The 18863-nt window shown below is 40.1% G+C and overlaps 1 protein-coding gene across 2 annotated transcripts in view; it reads right to left on the bottom strand.

The window, feature by feature from the left end:
- dcn (decorin) overlaps positions 1-18863 on the bottom strand; it is a 155757-nt gene that overhangs the window by 7985 nt on the left and 128909 nt on the right. The window contains exons 1-2 of one of the 2 annotated variants that reach the window (XM_079335081.1): positions 9764-10265; positions 1429-1658 (exon numbers count right to left, since the gene is read on the bottom strand). In XM_079335081.1, coding sequence (XP_079191207.1) covers positions 1429-1639 — 211 coding nt within the window. In that variant the 5' untranslated portion in view covers positions 1640-1658; positions 9764-10265. Of the gene's footprint in view, positions 1-1428; positions 1659-9763; positions 10266-18863 lie in introns of those variants that run through there. The other variant, XM_079335080.1, reaches the window with a different exon arrangement.

Genomic DNA, 18863 nt, shown 5'->3' with positions numbered 1-18863 from the left:
TGCCCGCTCCTGCTTTTTTCTATTCACACAGTTTGTCCTTCAAGTGTCTCTGTGAAGTTTTCAAACGAAAGCCGAGCCAACAAACTATCAAACTGCATAGCGAAGCAGTTTTTATGTAATAAACAAGAATAAATTAGGTCAGGGGATTTTCTGCGGCAGGTTTTTTGTGAGATGACTCAAGCTGTTGTTTATGCTATACATCAGATTAGACAAACAGAACGGATACGCTTCAAACAACAAGGACGACAATCGAGTAAATTGTTGTGACTGTGTAGAATTAAAAACCGAGCTGGTGATTGTTTTTCAGTCTTGTTGCTTTACTTATAGAGACAGGTTTTGGAACATTTCAGCTAGTTGAAGCTGGACATGGTTCAGGACTTTCCTTTAAGCAGGCAAACAAGAAAGAGCAAATATTGTCACTGTTACAGGAATTAAAACAGGACTGAAAACATCTGTAAGTGTTTAATATATCAATGTTGCTGTCATCTTCTCCTCAGGGTTTCACGATAATGCAAAACATAATATACCCCTCGTCTGACCCCTGTGGTTTGGGCGGACGATGGAGACAGCAGAGCTTGTAAAGTCAGTGACTATTGCTGCTTTAAGCAACCACTACTGTGATTAAAGACAATAAAAGTACAGTAAAACTACTGCAGACATTCATCTGACCTCAGAGTCTGATCCATCAAAGTCAGCTCGTTTTTTCTTTTAAAGTCAAGGCCAGAGCACCAAATGGTGGGAGAAAATGAAAGCTTGTGTGTTTCATCTGAATTTATAAATCCAAAAAAGTTATTTTGGGGTATATGGATAAATGTAATGATGTAAATGACAATGCCTGGTCTTGACTCGTTTTGAACTGTTGTTCTGTTTGAGCCTTTTCCGGAGTTTCCCAACTTTATTTATTGCTTTTTTTTGTTGTTTCATTGAGGGATTTGATATCTTTGGACGAGCTCTGTAACAAAACAAGCCGTTTGAAAAATCATTGTGTCATAGGAAAGTAGGGCAGGCATTTTTATTTAATTCTTCTATTCTTTAAACAAAATAACTGATGAATACATCAAGAAATGACTGGCTGAGCTCCAGCCCTCATTACTCAGGTGACAAATAATAGAAAACCAAGCAGCATAGGACAACAGTAGATTTGTTCCCATTCCTAAATATTAATGAGGGCATTTTCATCTTATTCTAACATGCAGATCTATTGGTGATTTATTACTTTAATTAAGTTGATATGCATTGGTACAAAATAGATTCTTTCAATTCTAACTTTGTGTCTGAGTTCATGGGCAAAGTGCATTTTCAAATAAAAAGTATCACCCAGTGGTAATTGAACAGAAGTTTAAAAGTAAAGAAAGAATCCTGAATCTGTAGAGAGACTATGTGGGTTTAAAAACATCAAAACCATCAGTGAGATGTGTCTCGTCTTACCGAGGTCAGAGCACTGGATCACACGCAGGTGGCACTGGCATCTGAACGGGCACTTGGGTCCTTCAGGCATGGGTGGGAGGCTAAAATCTGTGGTGATCACGTCACCAGATCCCGGCTCATCCTCCATCATGAAGTCTAAGAAGCCAGACTGGTGGAAGGGCAGAGCCCAGCAGGCAGTGACCAAGAGCAGAGAGAGACAGGCTGACCTCATGGTGCCGCGAGCAGGGAGCCTGGAGGACGAGAGGACACAGTTCAAAGGCTTGGGTGGAGAATTTCAGTAAACATAGTCAGTCTATAGCTTTTAAAATGGAACAGTCTGTTTCTTATTCTCTGAGATCAGGCACAAATTAACGACAAAGAGAAGCATGCGGAGAGAGGACACCTAGCAACAGACACTGATTGAAGCCCAGACAGTCAAAGGTCAAAGGTGAAGGACTGGGGGCTATGAGGTTAAACACTTGGGTTTTACCTTTTTTGGGAGGACTGTCAATTAAGATATGCTGAATGGTGAGTTTAAGGCAGGAGGTTAAAGGTGAACGCAGGGGTTAGCACAAGAAAAGTACACTCTCTGCCTTGCCAGAAGAGACAAGCTGAAGTGGTTTTACATTGACTCTTACCAATTTATCTCCTAAGCTCGTCTTTGCAGTCAAACATAACCTTATCATAACTATTTTAAAGGTTTATCCATTAAAATCAGAAAACTCTAAGTTCTGGGTGGCGACTTTTAACCCATTAACCCAACTTAGTAGGTGGTTTAACCCTAATGCTCTCGGTTGTTCAAATAGTCCAACCCACAGTCTGAAATGAAAAACTAAAACTCTTGGGTGGGTTTGATTTAACTGTTGTGGTATCTTAAATGAGATTTGTGGAGACGGACTTGTTCGTTGCAATCCAGAACTAAAAAATACACACATACATGATCTTACATACTTTTGCATATAAGTAAGATTTTTCTTCCACATGGTGGACCTTACGAACACGCTTCTCCAACTAAATCTCAACTTCCTGTTTCTAACATGAGGAGGTTTTTGGCACTCACATTGATTATCCCATAGTTACGTTTCCCCCAGCCTCTAAACAACTGATTATACCATTTACGTAACAATAACAGGATGAATTCATCCCATACTTGACCACTTATTGACTCTGCCAGAACGTCCTTCTTTCAAAATAAAACTTAAGTGTTGTGAGGACTAAATCAAACAAGCAGATAATCACGGTCCACACTGTCCTCAGGACATGCAGCATCAGATCCCACATTTCTCGTCTTCAATTTGTGTGTTAATGTAATACTGTATATCTCATCCCTTTATATCATACCCAAACGTGTGCATTTTTTATACTCAGATATCTGAAGACATGACAATAGTTGTAAGCAACTGTATTAATACAGTATGTTGCTTTCAGCCTGTTATTTCTGAAGTGCATCTCTTTACATGTGAGCAATGTACCATATTTCATCATTTACGTTAGCTTAAATATCCGTATTTTAACCATCGTTGTTTTAAACTCATAAACAAGAGGGCGTCTATCAGCAAACCTTTCAACCATCTTTGCACTACTTTTAGCAAAGCATTTAAAGGGGGATTTTTTTTAAAAATAAGCTATTTCTGCAGCTAACTAATAGTTTTCAAACACACAATGACAACATGTTAGATGTTACATGGGACTATGTGGATTTTATTTTAATTATTATGTCTATCCGTTTTTAATCTTCTAAATCATATGTTGTATCAAATACATATAGATGCTTTGCATATGAATCATTACAGGATTTTTTGCTGCAATGGGAGTTAGTATGTCTCGTGATTGGCTTGTGCAACAGAAAAAGAAAAACCATTGGCAACTGCAAATACACCATCTGCGTTTACATTTATAGATTTGGGATGCATCATGGGAAATGTCATGACTGCCACCATATACAACTGCCGACTGCTACTTTTTAAATATTCAAAAGTAATAAACAAGAGATCATTTGTTTTGCCACTAAAGTTGATCACTTTACATTTGCTGTACCTTGATGAAGCTCCTTGGGAATTACACTTTTACTTCACCTGAGGAGTCACAGGGAGAATCCTGCCTTATGCAGTTTGTCTATTTCTGAACGCAACCACAGCAGAGATGACACATACACATTTCCTCCAACTAAAACAGTATGGAGATCCACACAAACTCTCCGACCCTTTACACAGCAACATACACACATGCACACACACACACACACACACACACACACACACACACACACACACACACACACACACACACACACACACACACACACACACACACACACACACACACACACACACACACACACACACACACACACACACACACACACACACACACACACACACACACACACACACACACACACACACACACACAGAGACACAGACAGTCTGAAAGAACCAGCAATCTGCTTGTCATGTCTTTAGCCAAAAAAATGGCTCTTTCCCTCTTGGTGCCACAATAATTGAAGGGCAGATTTGAGCCACAGCTGCTAACAAATGATTTTGGAGAAGTTGGTCTACAGCAAACCTTGACCTGAGCATCATGACCAGGATCATGAAAGTGACCCAAAACCATCAGTTGGTTAGGACTGAGAGTGGCTTTGGGCTGCTTTATATGCTATTTTTTCAAGTTTAAGTAAGCCATACTTTTAGTATCTTGGTGTCTTACTGACAAGTGCACGGGTTGCTTAAGCAGCTTTATGCTCATTCTTTGAGCAAAAGAAATTAAATATTTACAACAGGTTGTGTCTGTGACCATGAGAAAAGGATGTGCTGATCATGTATATTCAGGTTATGGCAGGTCACAGGATGTAACGGCTCACAGAGACTCTCGACAAAGGCAGTAATTACAGATCCTCGCTACAGAACAGCCGCCACTTTGACACACTGTACAGCATCAGTCCGGTGGTTACAGTGCTTGCATACAGTATGAACAGGCTTGAAATCACTTCCATTCAGAAGGGAATTGTGTTGGATGCGATTACTCCGCTCTTTTAAATGTTTCTTTTGTACTCTTGTTCTGTTGCCGTGAAGCGGAAAAACCTGAAATACACTCAGAAGGGGGTGACCTCACAAGTCGGTGCTGTGAGCCTGGAACTGTGTCGCACACTCTTTAATGTCTAGATGCCGTTTTCCATGCAGAAGTTTGCCATTTTGTCTCACTTAGAAACACGGAGTACTGTACAGGAGGCGTCAGAACAAACCCAGAGGACACATCGTTCCAGTTTTCTTGAAAGAATGAGTAATCTTGGCTGTGTCAGGCTCTCTTATCTAAGCTTAGCTGAAAGCTTATTCCAACAAAAACCTTCTCTGCAGACATGGCTGCAGTTAAATGTCGTCATTTTTGGATTAAGGGATGTAAAGAACTCTTTGGTCAACAAGTGCTTGTAGACATCTTTGATGAGGTTTTTTTTTTTTTTTAGGTCAAAAGCCAGACGGGTTGTGCTTATCCTGTGATGCATTCATTACCTATAGTGGGAAGTATCTCATAGTGGATTTATCACTTTTCATAGAGGTACTGGTGTGTGAACTCCTCACATCTGGCTCTTTCTGCAGACTGGAACATTCAGAAACTATCTACAAAGCTGCTGTACCAAAGCTGCCACACAAAATAACAAGGTCTTCCCTGCTGATTACTGAACCTTATCTCCCTGCTTTGACCCATGGCTGCAAGCACATAAACAGATATACAACCACATGTTCACTGGTGCAGGGTTTCAGACTGCCCTCCATGTGGCCTGCCATCAATCCATCAACCTTTGCCCATAAACGTTTCGGCAGCCTTTAATGCAAACCAGATAGGCCAAAGGAAAAAAAGAGGAGAGTGATCTCAAACCAAGTTCCACCAGAATTGAACAGATTCAGTTTTACAGCAAGCCATGAATTACTGCTACTTTGTGAGTCATAATAAAGTCCATGACTGGCTTGTTGTTGAAGTTGAAAAACTCAGATTTAAAACCCAGGAAAAAGGAATGCAAAGGATTTTAAGGGATTAATGTTTGGGACATTAACGATTTGCAGCAGGATAAACAAGTGCTATTAATAAAATTAAATTAAGGGGCTTTTGTATTCAGAAATGTATAATTATGTTCCAACATTTAGAATGGTTAAGTTATCGGGACAAAATCAAAAAGATCTCACTGAGAACAGAAAGGTCACTCAAAACTCAAAACAAGGAAACATGGTTTAGCTGCAACCTTTCGTGAAAAGATGGAAGTTCAACCTTTTTTCTGCGTTCGTAACGGCAGTGTGAAGGCCTGAGGATGATGCATTAATGGAGCCGTGTGCCCCAGGTGTTGTTTCTTTCATTACCAGTCTGCTCAGACGTGTCCACAAGCCCTGCTGGACGGCCTGCTCAGGGAAAGATGCCCCCACCTCCACACAGACACGCAAGAATCTACTGAACATACTGCACTGACTCCTCAAGCAACACACTTGTGCGTGAGCATGCTATAACCCAGAGGGCTGTCAACAGAACATGCCAGGGCATGACTTCATAATGCAAACTCTACATCTGGCGCTATCAGCATGTCTAATCCCCTTAGAGGAGATCTAAACTCACTGGGATGAAAAGGTAGTCGTCTTATCATTAATATTCTCAAAGAGAAATTCAAGTGATCACGCCCAGCTGGAAATCAAACTTTGATGTTACAAAAGGTTTAGGGCCCTGCAGCTTTGGAAACATGCTCTGACTTCATATCAACTTTAAACATACTTCATTTTAAAATATTGATTTGGGGAATTGGATATACTTACTGGCGTAGTAAACACTTGCTTATTCCTGCAATTAAAAATGATTCTTTCTGAAGGTATTTTAACAGTGTGTCACTTTGGTGTTGCACCATTTGGGAATACGGCCAGCATCACATCGGGTAAAGGCTGTATGCCAGATTAGAAGATGAAAATGGGACAGGCTTTATACACGAGAAGTGGAGCGACTCTAATGTGGCAAAATTTGTACCCAAACATGTTTCCTGCTAATAAGACATTTAACAACCAAGCAGGACTGACTTCCACTGTGGGAAACTTTAAACAAATTGCAAAATGTGACGCACATGGAAAACAAAAGGTCAGTGAGAGAAGAAACAGAAGATGAACTTTGTTTATCAGAGACATTTACATCACAGCATGTCCCAGAGCTGGGTTTAACACTGGAGATAGGTGCATCTGCACGTAGACAACATGTTGGAATGGTTTGCAGATGCCAGCGTTAATGGAACTAAGGTGGTTATAGAAAAGATTTATCAACAAGTCAGACAAGAACAAACAGTTTGTATTTTCAAAAGATTGATCCCAGAGAAGGGCAAATGTTGCTCAAACTCTGGCGTCTTGTCTTGTGTATCTGAAACCTGTGATCCATCACTCTGTGGATGACTGAGAGAAAAAGAGAAAGGTCGACATTTCCTGTGGCGGCGCTGGCATCCCTGTAAATTGTCTTGTGTCCCTCTTTTGTCTCATCCCTTCCCATCTTTCTTCCCTCCTACCACTTTCCCCTAAGTCTGGCCCCAGCATTACTAATGATTCCCAGACAGGAAGGAGCAGAGCTCGCATGAGGGAGTAAAGTAATGTTCCCTCTACAGCTTTGTCACTTTCTTCCCTTTGTCAGTGCCTTTCATTGAAACTTTCAGACGTAGAAAATCAATGAGATACTCGTGGAGCGATTACCATATCAAGGGAACTCATCAAATCTTTCCCTGAAAATTCTGCAGCATGGAAGAAACCGACTTGAGCATTACACACGTAGGTGTCTGGATTTAAATCAAACCATACTGCAATGCAGGAACCAATATGAAACAGACACTAACTACCATCCCCATTGAAGTGTGCCTGCTACCTCCCCGTGCTTTCTAACTCTCCTCAGACCTGCTTCTGAGCGTCTGTCGGCAATGAATCATTGGAAGGTATTTACAAGGCCACAGGACATTTGAAACACGTGTGGACCTTGTAACCTATCAGAAAATTAATCTGAGTTCCCCTCCCAAACATAGACTCAGGCAAACTGAAGCATAATCAATGATAAAGCTTTAATGCAAGTTTCCTGTTGTTGAGCTGTGGTAAGGGGCTATCGGTCATCAGCACGACAATTCGAGGGGATTTTTTGAGTAAGAACATGTGTATCTGAAAATATGCAAGGATGCAGCCAATAAACAATTTCAGGGCCAAAGTGGTCTTGTTACAACACTTAGTCTGTATCAGTCTTGTTGGGAAAAGAGCCATCCACACTCCCACGTGTGTCCATATGGGAGGCTTTTGGCTTTAATAATTCCCAGGGCACTTTTTCTTGCCACCCCAAATCAATATAATTTATTTTTACAGAAATAACTGTCAGATAAAGATCATTTGAGGTGATGGCCATCATTGAGTTTTAGCATGAGAAAGCCAACAAGTGGTTAAACCACATTTCAGCTGTCCCATGAGAAGAGCTGTCGGCTTGCCATCAACCTCAGACCCATTATCAACAGTCTGTGCTGCACAGACGTGGATGAACTGCCCAACCTCTCCCTTTCTTCTCTTTCCATCTTCTCCTCCTCCCTTTTTGTGCTCTTGCCTTCCTTCCTTCCTTCCTTCATCAGAGTTTCTCCCATAGCTTAAGGTATTTTCTTCTCTTCGTCTGACCCTTAAAAACTTTGGCAAGAAAGACTGACATGTGGAACTTTCTGGTATTCCAGGGAGCAAAGAAAGGAGAGAAAAAAAAGACTCCATGGCTGATGTCCATTTAATTTCATTGTTCTTGTGCTCTATTCGACCTAGACAGTTGAGGTCCAGATGGAAAAAATGCGGCCCCTGAGTGCAAATCTGGGCCTTGTCCCTTCCAAACATTCATTCACTCATTCCTGGTTCAAATGCAAAACATCTGCTCAGCCCAACTCTTAAATAAGTTGTATGGATCTCTCCTGACATATTTTAGTTCACTCTTTTTGCCTCATTTCAGCCTCCATTGCATTTGATTTTGTTTGTCTCAGTTTTTCCCTTGTTCATTTTTACTTCAATTCTTTTAATGCAACTCAGTGCAGTCGAGTCTTACACGTTTTTTTTTTTTTTCCTTGCTGGCAAAAAGGATGTAATGAGCTAGCTAAAGTTGTGTGGTGGCTTGTCTGGAAGCTTCAGACCCCTCTTTGATAGTGGAAGCTGTACCATTACGGGATTAATGGCAGTGTGTGTTGCCAGGTACAGCTCTTTTTTCAGTTCCTCTTCAAAGCCTCTAACTTTAAGTTGCCCCTAGCAATTTGGGTGCTGTTCTGTTCTTGTGAAAACACAACAGCGAACACCACGGTGGGCAGAGGGAGACTTACTTTGAGAAGAAACAGGGCTGAGAAGAAAGATAAGAGATTGGGGTTAAAATGGTCTGGTTGCTTTCTTAAGTGAACTGCTGAAATGGTATGTGTAAGAAGCAGCAGAAACAAGTTTTCCAAATTAAAGTCTCAACAGGCAAAAAAAAAAGGGGCTGAATAAACAGAAAGGAATCCTGATTGTTGCTTTGACCCTTTTCCCCCCTCATTTCCTTACAGACTGCCCAAATGCCACAGGGACAGGAAACAAACGAACATGAGAAAGAAAGAGAGTTAAACAAAAGAGAGAACAAGAACAAATTAATGCAACCAATTCTTTTTTTCCACTGACGTTAGCAAATTATGACAAATGAAAGTAGCAAACAAATTTGCTGCCTTTCACTTCAATCAACCCTCTTCTCTTGTAAACATTGAACAATATATTCGCTTTGTCAAAACTAAACAATATAGAAAAAAGGGAGCTTAAATACTAAACTGAGAAGGGCAGAAAACATCACATATCACTTAGTGGTGGACCATTTTGAATGAAAAGATGGGCAAGAAGAATATGTTTTTTTTGGCAGAGGAGTGAGGTACCAGCATCAACTCCAGTACCACACCCCCTTCTCCAGCCGCTGCTCTCTCTTATCCCTGGAAATGATTAAAGTCTCTCATCACAAAGCCAAGAGAGCCGTGGGAACAAGACCTGGCAACATATCAGGGATATTTTACACACAAACGTACAAAAGAGAACTGATTAAAACAGGCTCAAATTCAGTTGAACAGATATACACACATTTGCAGGGATCTAACAGGAAAGCAGAGCAAATGTACTTTTTTTAAAGCCAGCAAGGAGCGTATGAAATGACATAATCTGCAAATAATCTAACTTTCCATGCTTAAAAGTCCAGCAAAACCCAAGCCACCATCAAGACAACTCTCTAACTCTAAAAACATTAGTCCACCTGAAAGCTAACTCCTCAGTCTTATTCTCACTTACCCTCTTCTAACCAACATTTACACACAGTCCGAGTTAAAGGATTAACCTACCTGTTCTCAGTAGAAGCAAGGCAAAGAGTGGAAGCTGAAGAGGTGAGTTTGACTCCCAAAAATCCAGCCGAGTGGGGGGGATGAGACTGTGGAGTGGCTGCGAGGGCCTATGTGGTAATTGGACTCGGAGCGCGTGTAGCCAAGATCAAGCAGGTGTGCTCTGTCACAACAAGGGGAGGAGAGAGAAGGAGAGAAAGGGAGGCAGAGGGGAGAGAGATAGAACGAGGGAGGGGTCCGACCGCCAAGCTCCTCACTGGACCGAAACAATTGGTGGAGAACTTGCCCCGCTCTTGCTGCGTGCACCAAAAACAGCTGGAAATTGAGAAGGAGGAGAAAGAAAAAAAAAAAAAGTGTAGAGAGGCAGCAGGAAAATGGAGACAGGGAAAGGAGCAATGAGAAAAAGGAAGAAAAAGGGACGGAGAAGAAGAAGAGAGGCAATGAGCAGTGATTCGTCTGGCAGCCTTCCTCACTGTGACATCTGGTAATGATAGGCCCTGTGTGGAGCTTATGAGAAAACGCTCCACACAAACTCCCTTTCACCTTCTTTCACACTCTCTCTCTGTCATTCATCCTCATTCAGGCTCCATACTGACAGCCCCAAGGCAAAAACAAAAGTGCCACACACACTCACACACAAACACACGTACTTTTTTCTAATTTATTCAGTTTCGCACCTCCCCCCAGCAAACTGCCTTTTCTTTTTAACCCCAAATCTTGATTAGGTTTGTTTGGGTTTCCTTAATGGACTTTTGGGTCTAATAGCCAAAAACAAGGGGTTGGAGGGAGGGGGGGGCACTCTGAGGAACTATGTGGGAGGTAGAATGATCCCATTAATAGTCCTTATACACTTTTGTCAACCCTATCACCACCTAACAACAATGATGTTGGGCAATTTCGCCAATCACAGAACACCCTCATTGGTATTTTTCTTCACAGTTGTTGTCCATGTTTCTAAAATACTTACATTCTGTAATGCATGCTCATGCAAACTACAAATAGTACAATATGTCTGCTTGAAAAAAATCAAGTCGGTTTTGTGCTGTCGTCTTCTTTAGACACATCATGCTCACAGTGACATTAACAACATGTGGTCAGCAGGTAGAATTTATTTCTCTTAGCTTTGTATATTTGCTTATAAGTACTAAACAGAAAGTACACTTGAGATAGTACACCGAGCAGCGATGTATTTGCGAACCAGAGTATAGAACGAATTGAATATCCCACCAAGTTATGTCACTAAAGTTCATGTTTAGGGACCAGTTACACACAGTTGTATAATGATCCTGAAGGGGGCATTGATAATATGAATATTGATATTGGAATCCATACCTCCAGACTATTCCAAATTCATTGACTCACAAAAGTTGTTAGGTTGAATCCCCTTGGAGCCATGAATGTATGATCCAAGCTTTGCACCAACTCATTCAGTAGACGTTGAGATAGTCACACGTTTATAAAAGACTAAAAGGCTTTTGGGTGAAAAATGAAAGTCCAAGTTTGGGACATCAAAAAATTGAAGGTATATTTTTTCTGCAAAGGTTTTGATGAGGTCAGAATCAAGCAATATGGATGTACTTTAGATATGCTTTTAAAATGTTACACATTCTTTTAAATTACTAAGGAGAAAAGTTCTTTAAAGTTTGACTGAACTTTCTGGAAGGAGTGAATGTGAAACAGACCTCCTCTTATCACCCTGACTGCAAGGTGTTTAGAGAGACGGTGTCATGCTTGTTAAGGAAGGTCACAAGTTTAGCTTCTGCATGAGCTGCCATGTGTTTGGTTGGTGTCAAAGACTATCTGCTTCCTTGTTGGACTTTATCCTACATTGCAGAAGAAGTGATTAAACATTGTCTGGAACTGATGATTTATGGATAAAACTTTCAGTCATCTTAATTATTGTGAAATTTCAAACTTAGTTCCTCTTATGAATGCTAAAATCTCCATACATTCAGCAGTCCTAGAAATGTGTCATAAACTGATGTTACTGGAAAATGACACAATTAAGAGAGTTCACATTTTCCAAATATTTTGTTGCAGCAGATATCAGGGTCAGGTCACAGTTGTTTTAGAGTTCCTCTGTCCCTTTACTCAGCTCCTAAGTTTATTATGCTTGAACCAAAATAAAACCTGTTTTAACACAAAAGAAAGACTGCCAAGAGTACTGATTGGCCAAGTGGTTTAGCCACAAGCACCATGAGGTTTTTGTTCCAGAAGCAGGCGGCCCAGGTTGGACCCTCTGCCTCTTTTCTGGCATGTTTTCTCCCCCCTCTCTCTCCCCAGTTATCAACTCTATCCACTTTACTATCAACTAAATAAAGGCCTTAAAGTACCAAAATAAATCTTAGAAAAATTAATTCACCAAAAAGGATACAAGGAGTGCCTTCTTTTGCTCGTCTTTATCTACACTCTCTTCTTCTTTCCAAAGACAAAAGAGTCATATAGCAGAAGAGCAGTTTTCATCGCTTGCTTTTTCTCAGCCTGATGGACTTCCCCGGCAGAACACAAAGGCCAGACCACACACATTGTGGCCTAAAGTGTTTCGAAACACAACATTGTGGTCTCACGACAACTTCACTTTTGGTTGGATAAACAGATCTCTTTCAGGTTGTTGTGCTCAATACTGACCTTGGCTATAGAAATTCTTGAAGCTCAAATTGAGTCCACAGATGGCAAAAAAAGGACAATAGGAAATGACTAGCATGGAAAGAGGTCCGAGGATTGCAAAGTGATGTGGATAAAGCCAGGTGTCCAAGACAAATGGTGAGCTCATACCTGGCAGATTTTACAATAATGGGAGCAATCTTAGGCAGATGATGATGGAAAGCAGTCTTTGTATGATAGAGTGAACAGGCAGTGACACGTGGCTGTTGTGAAGATTCTGAGGTCTTGTAGCAATCTAACCTATGAACTTTTGACTACCAGGTGGCCATTGCAAAAAGTCATCGAGACAAACACACTGAATCTGGCAGCTTAAGTTGACGTAAGACCTCCTTAGGGCAGATTTGTGTACACCTTTATAGAAAATTCAAATAGCTTAATTTTCTCAGGTGATGAAACCAAAGAAGAAAAGTGAGGCAAGAGTTTCAATGATGCAGGTTATGATGAGAGCAAGAGGCAAAAAAAAAACAACAAGCCTCGAGATGTCAAGAAAAGAGAAAAGAGCCAGAGAAGAGGCAGCAGGGTCATTGGAATTCCAGGTAGACTTGTGTTTGCTTGGAGAATAAAATGGGAAGATGAGAAGGAATTCAGAGGTATGATCTGTGCTTAGACGAAAAGAGGTATTTTGAGAGAGGTTAAGGGGTCCTTATCTAGTTGTGACATAGGTATCTCTTGGATTTGTTGTAAACCAGGAAGGATTTGTCGCAAGTGAAGGGCAGTGCAGCGAATCTGAGGATGACAGTTAAAGTTTTCTGGGAAGAAAGTATCCATGCTTTTTTCAGCTTGCCTCGAAGTCAGCTTCATATGAAATATGTGTGCATTATAGAGTACAAGTAGGAAACTGTCTTAATGACCGTTTACTAACAGAATTTAAGGTATATTCTAATTATATTGCAGACATAACTACTGATTAGTTTCTGTCTAAAAAGAGACATATAGGTCTGTTTGCTTGTGCAGACATGCCTAGGTAAGGAGACAAACCTGCAGCTCAAAGCCTCATCACTCAACATGCACACATGAACATATACACAGTTTTCCGAGCAGAGCTGGAGGCTATTTCTGCGCTCCATTTCACTTCCATATATGCTGCATCACTTTCAAATATCTGGATCTTTGCCATCCATTCATAGACTTTTTAGCTTTTCCATCTCTTTAATCTCACTTTGTTGGTCCAATCAGAATCCCCTTGATAACACTACCATTCTAGTACATACTGTACACCACCACTGCTGGTGAAGTACACATGATCGTTAAAACAACCATTTAAGAGGTCATTGAAGTCAGTTTTTGCAATGATGCTCCTAAGAGAAATAATACACGAGAATGTTAAACGCAGGTTTTTATATTGGTGTTAAATAAGCTTTCACAGTTTAAATACATCTTTGGGTCTGGGATGGTTTCATCGCTGGAAGCTCAATGAAAGAAGATGAAGGGTGCAGATAAGAGATGTAGCTCTGGGGGATGGAAAACCACCTGTTTGAATGTTTGTGAGTGTAAATGTTACCCATGTGTTAGATTTTTTTTTTTTTTTACTTCAAATCAAACAGAGATTTGAAAGCTGTTCTAAAGCAAGAAAACAACTCACAATGCTTTCAAAGGCTATGACTACATTTATGGTAAAGGTAGATTCAGCAGATTATGTTACAGATTTACACAAATCCACTTTATAATCATTAAAGATGTTATTTAAGTTTTATTCAATTGGGGAAAAAAAGAATACTTTGATGTCAGCTACTGGATGAGGGAATATAAATCATACATTTTCAATCTTACATTTTCATACAGCTGTTTGTGGATTAGAAATGTGGAAAATTCCATGAAAAGATGTCTTCCCAGTAGCTTTTTAGCTGACTTACTGGTTGTGCAACCAACAAAGTCACTAACTCAGAGGAAAAATCTTTGTCATGATCTTATATAGTCCTATTGAGAATGTCCAGTCAGTAGTTTGTGGTCCGCAAAACATTTAACTGCACTTCCCCATAACGAGCAACAGTGATGTTTCGTTTAGAGAGTCAGTGCAAAGGGAGCTTTGATGTGGCCAGACCTAGCTGTAAATGGGAATGTGATGGATGTCATGTGTGAAACTGTAAAGCTATATGATGGCAAAACATGGACTCCCTGCCAGGCAAACATAGTTCAGTGAGTTACTTTTTTTTTTTTAAATAAAAATGCTAGAAAAATAGCGTTTAGAATAATGTTTTAAGTTCACCTTCCTTTAAAAAAAATACTTTTCAGAAACTGTTTCTTTCATTATATCTTGACAGTAAACATGCACATAGGCTTAAATCCTCAACAACAAGAGATTTGTTCGTCTATCATATGCTTGTCATTCCCAACGGAAGCCTTTTAAGTACTCTGTGCAGGATTTTAATGCACAAGTCCCAATGCAGACTCTAAATACTTCCCCAGCAGTGAGGTGGAGGAGTGCTGTTATTTCCATCACTGACTGCAGCATCTCAGCGGTGATGGACAAAGTAGACCCTGCACACACACAGACAAACACACAAATGCAAAGGGGGTGGGGGTGGGGTGGGGGGGGGGGGGATGATGGCAGTGACAGGCCAACAATTGGGTTCTGCGCCAGAGGAACTGTGGGAAATGACCTAATTTGGAGCAATCAAAGTAAGGCTGTGTGTTGATATTTATTCATATGATAATGGTGGCATCTAGTGTATTTTGGTTTGGTTCACTGACTGCCTTTCTTTTAAGTTGACACAATCCCAAATGCATCCACACATTCCAACAGAGAATCGGCCAGATAAGTGTGCGATTTAATTAGTATTTTTCATGTTTGTAGTAATGTTAATGCCATTTTGCCAGTCCGATCAACCATCACTGGGTCTGAAGGCCGAGCTATTTCCATAGCAGCCAACATTCATTTAACACTTCAACTTAGCTCTGTAGTATAATGGACGTTCATTTGAAGGCAGATAAAAACAGGGAAGAGTTGAGAAAGTACTTTTTATCAGGGGCTTTATACAGTTAATTATAAACCAATTTTAACTTAATGCTGATGTTGTATCTCACTTTGACTGACGTCAGATCCAAATGTTAAATTGATACCAAATCCAATGTCAATTGCCAACATTTGGCTGACATTCAATCCTGACATTGGGCTGATGGCAGATGCAGTTCAATAGACATTTAATTCTGACTTTGAGAATAAATCATATTTGGATGTTCATTTGATGCTCGATCCCAACATTCAACTGACATCAAATCCCACTTTTGGGCTGACTTCAGGCTCTGCTGTGACATTCACATCAGAATCATACATTGGGATGATGTCAGAGCCCAAGGTGGGCTGACGCCAAAATTTGACTTGGAGTTAAAGTCAAGTTCTGATCTTACTGTAGGCTGAAAACCTGATGATAAGCGGATGTCATATTCCGTTTTTTGTTCCAACCTGCTGATTAGTTGATGTTAGATTCTGATGTTGGGCTGATGTCGAAACCTGAAATTAAAGTAAAGCCAGATCCCAATTTTCCAAACTTTGGGCTGATGTCAAAAACGGTTGTTGACCTGACATTAGAAGAAAGTACACTCTGACGCTGGCTGGTGTTAGGTTGAGGTACACCAGAAGTTTGACACAAAAGCCACACAGAGGAGCAATGAATTGATACTTAAATGTTATGAGGCTACTTGTGGTATGGCCAAAGTGAACAATAGTTTCTTTTACCAACATCATAAACTTCAACTTTCATCAATGTGGTTTTAGTCACCAAACTCTTAATTAGAAGCTTAACTGGGTTTTTACTTTATACCTCCAAAAACTGCAAGTTGCCCTTTTTTCTTAAACACGTCCTTTGAGATCAGTGCTGCTGTCTGCAAGTCTGTCTTTGTTTTGGAAAATGATTCTATCATCACTTATGTCTGTCTTTGATGAAACTCTGCACCTTAAGTTGTTTTAGGGGCAAGTGCCCACTAGTGTTTGAGAGAATCCATTAATCTCTTGTTCACGTCTGGATATGTTTGTTGGGCATTTTTCTTTGTTTCCATCTTAGCCTGGTTCTGATTTACTAGGCTGAGGTGAGCAGCCAAGTAGCTCCTTTTCTGCCAACAGAGCGAGTACAAAACCTTTTACAGAGAAGTTTGTGTTGAAACAGCAAGTATGATGTGTTAACTGCCAGGTTTTAAATGAAGTGCTCTGAAATATACTGAAGATATGTACATTTTTCTTTTAGCCTTTCAATCAAATGTCATGGTAACAAAACACAATGTGTTGCATTTAAGGTTGAAGATGATCCCAAAAACTTAGCACTTGAGAATTCCAGTATGTCCATTTCATGGTTTTATGAAGCCATTTGGAACCCTCAATAATAACACACAAGGTCGGAAAGTATATAGGAGTGTATGCTTATAGGGAATTGGAAAGTTTTCCATTTTATATCCATGAAGAAAAATAACACTGAACTGATTCTCAACAGATCAGTGGTGGACTTGACTCACTTACGAAAAGTACTTTATGATCAAGCTTGATAGAAGTTTATTCTCTTGTTCAACAAAACCCATGAGAAGGTGATTTTTGAGGAATCCCCTTTCTCAGTTGAGCACTTCCTTTATAATAAGAGGGCTTAATGAAATCTTGGTGTGTTTATTTAGCTCATTGACTGCATTGAGTTTCATTCCAATGCTGGGAAAAGTACTATCCTGCCCACATTTAATGAGAGAAGAAGAGTGGAAACTCTCTCATTTAAAGCGTTTGTGTGTGCATTGCCTGTGTACACAGATGTATTTTCCACAGCATCAGCAAAGCGGACATGGTAACGATCCAAGCCTTTATCATGGTATCCAATTAAGAAGTTGAATTAATCCATCATGGCAGTGCACATACAGTAAAGAATGGCAGCACTTTGTCAGCAATTTGTGAGGGTGGAGAATCAGCCTTAACATGAACTGTCACATTCATTCATGTAAACATGTCCAAAACATTGATGGCAACTCACGTTGACGTGCTGCAGTGTCTCAGCCCAAGAACGTATTAAAGACAAAATGAACAGAAAGTTTAAATCATCATCAAGGTAAAGAAAAGATCCATGCGTGTGTATAGACAATTAATAAGACACCAGCAGTCTATGAACAAATGCACATATGGTTAATTAAAGGGAAAAGGCCTTCAAAGAAGCAGCCAAATAAGTGTTGGCTGCTTCAATTGGATGTGTGAATTGGATTAACCTGCAAGAGAGAAGTATGTCATGACCAGTTAAACTGATCGGTACACAGAGGCGTTCACTGCAGTTTAATTTCAAAACTTGTCAAACATAGCATTTCAGTCTGTGGCCTTAAGCTTCAGAATAGGACTATCTGGGATCCAATCTAGCATCAGTTTTGCTCCTGCAGAACTCTTCATTCAGGTCAGAAACACATACATATGCAAAGTCTGGTAAGATTCCCACAGTTACGGAACAGGCTCAGGGCCATGGGGGAAAAAAAAGATGGATTTCAGTTTCTGATTGTGAGCACATATTGTATTCCTTAAGCTCTTTTTCACCCTTTTACGTGTCTTTTAAAGGTTAATCAAATTGAACTCTTTCTGCACCATCTACTTAAATCATCGTCTTAGTTTAAAAAATATTTAACAGCTGTCATGAGACGGGTCGAGCAACAATACGAAATTATTTATTTCAAGGAATGCTGATGCAGTAAATACATGAATGGCATTTATTATGCAAAGTTTGGCGTGGATCAGGGTTGCAGATCAAAGGAAAGTCAGAGAGAGATGAATAAGACTTTTAGTGATTGATGAGTCATAATGTTATTTTCCCCCTGGGCATGCTTCTTAAAATGAATTTTGGGCTCTGTGTTACATGACAAAGCATGCAACAGGTAAATTCATATTTGTATTGCCCTCTCTTCCTTTAATTATGAAAACAGTTGTTTGACAGATGTTAGGTGATGACTGAGGAAATGACTGGGTTTATGACAGTAAAACATGTGTAGGACAGCACTTTCATTGCACAAGTTTCAAAGCGGGTCTAAAACTTTCATTTTATGGGACTTTAGGATATAAGGAATGCAACGTTTATGATTCTGAAAGTTATAAAAAGTAAGATGCAGATTTAAGCTATACAGTAAGAGTGCTCTGGTTGAAACTTTCAGCCTGGTTTTAAACCGTGTGATGTCTTCACCAGGCGATCCAAAGCTCTAAGTTGTCATATGGCCAAATGCAGAAAGTGTCTGAGTGGGGAACACATTAGCAGCAAATCCTACCACGGCATCATTTGCTCAGCATGGAAGAAACATTCATCACTAACAAAAACTGGTTTGTTTGATTGTCACCAACATGCCAAAAAAAGAGTGTTTATGGGCACATTGCTAATATAGTGATGGTAAGAGTGAGAGAGAGACTGCGTAAAAGACTTGAAAGTGGCAAGACAGTGATTGAAGTCGACACAGATTTATTTCTTTAACATCCTCTCCGTTTATAACACAGAATATGAAA

Source organism: Symphodus melops, assembly GCF_947650265.1.
Source record: "Symphodus melops genome assembly, chromosome: 22".
NCBI classification, from domain to species: Eukaryota; Metazoa; Chordata; class Actinopteri; order Labriformes; family Labridae; genus Symphodus; species Symphodus melops.
Note: the sequence above shows the minus strand (reverse complement) of the source record. Positions and strands in the feature narration are given on the sequence as shown.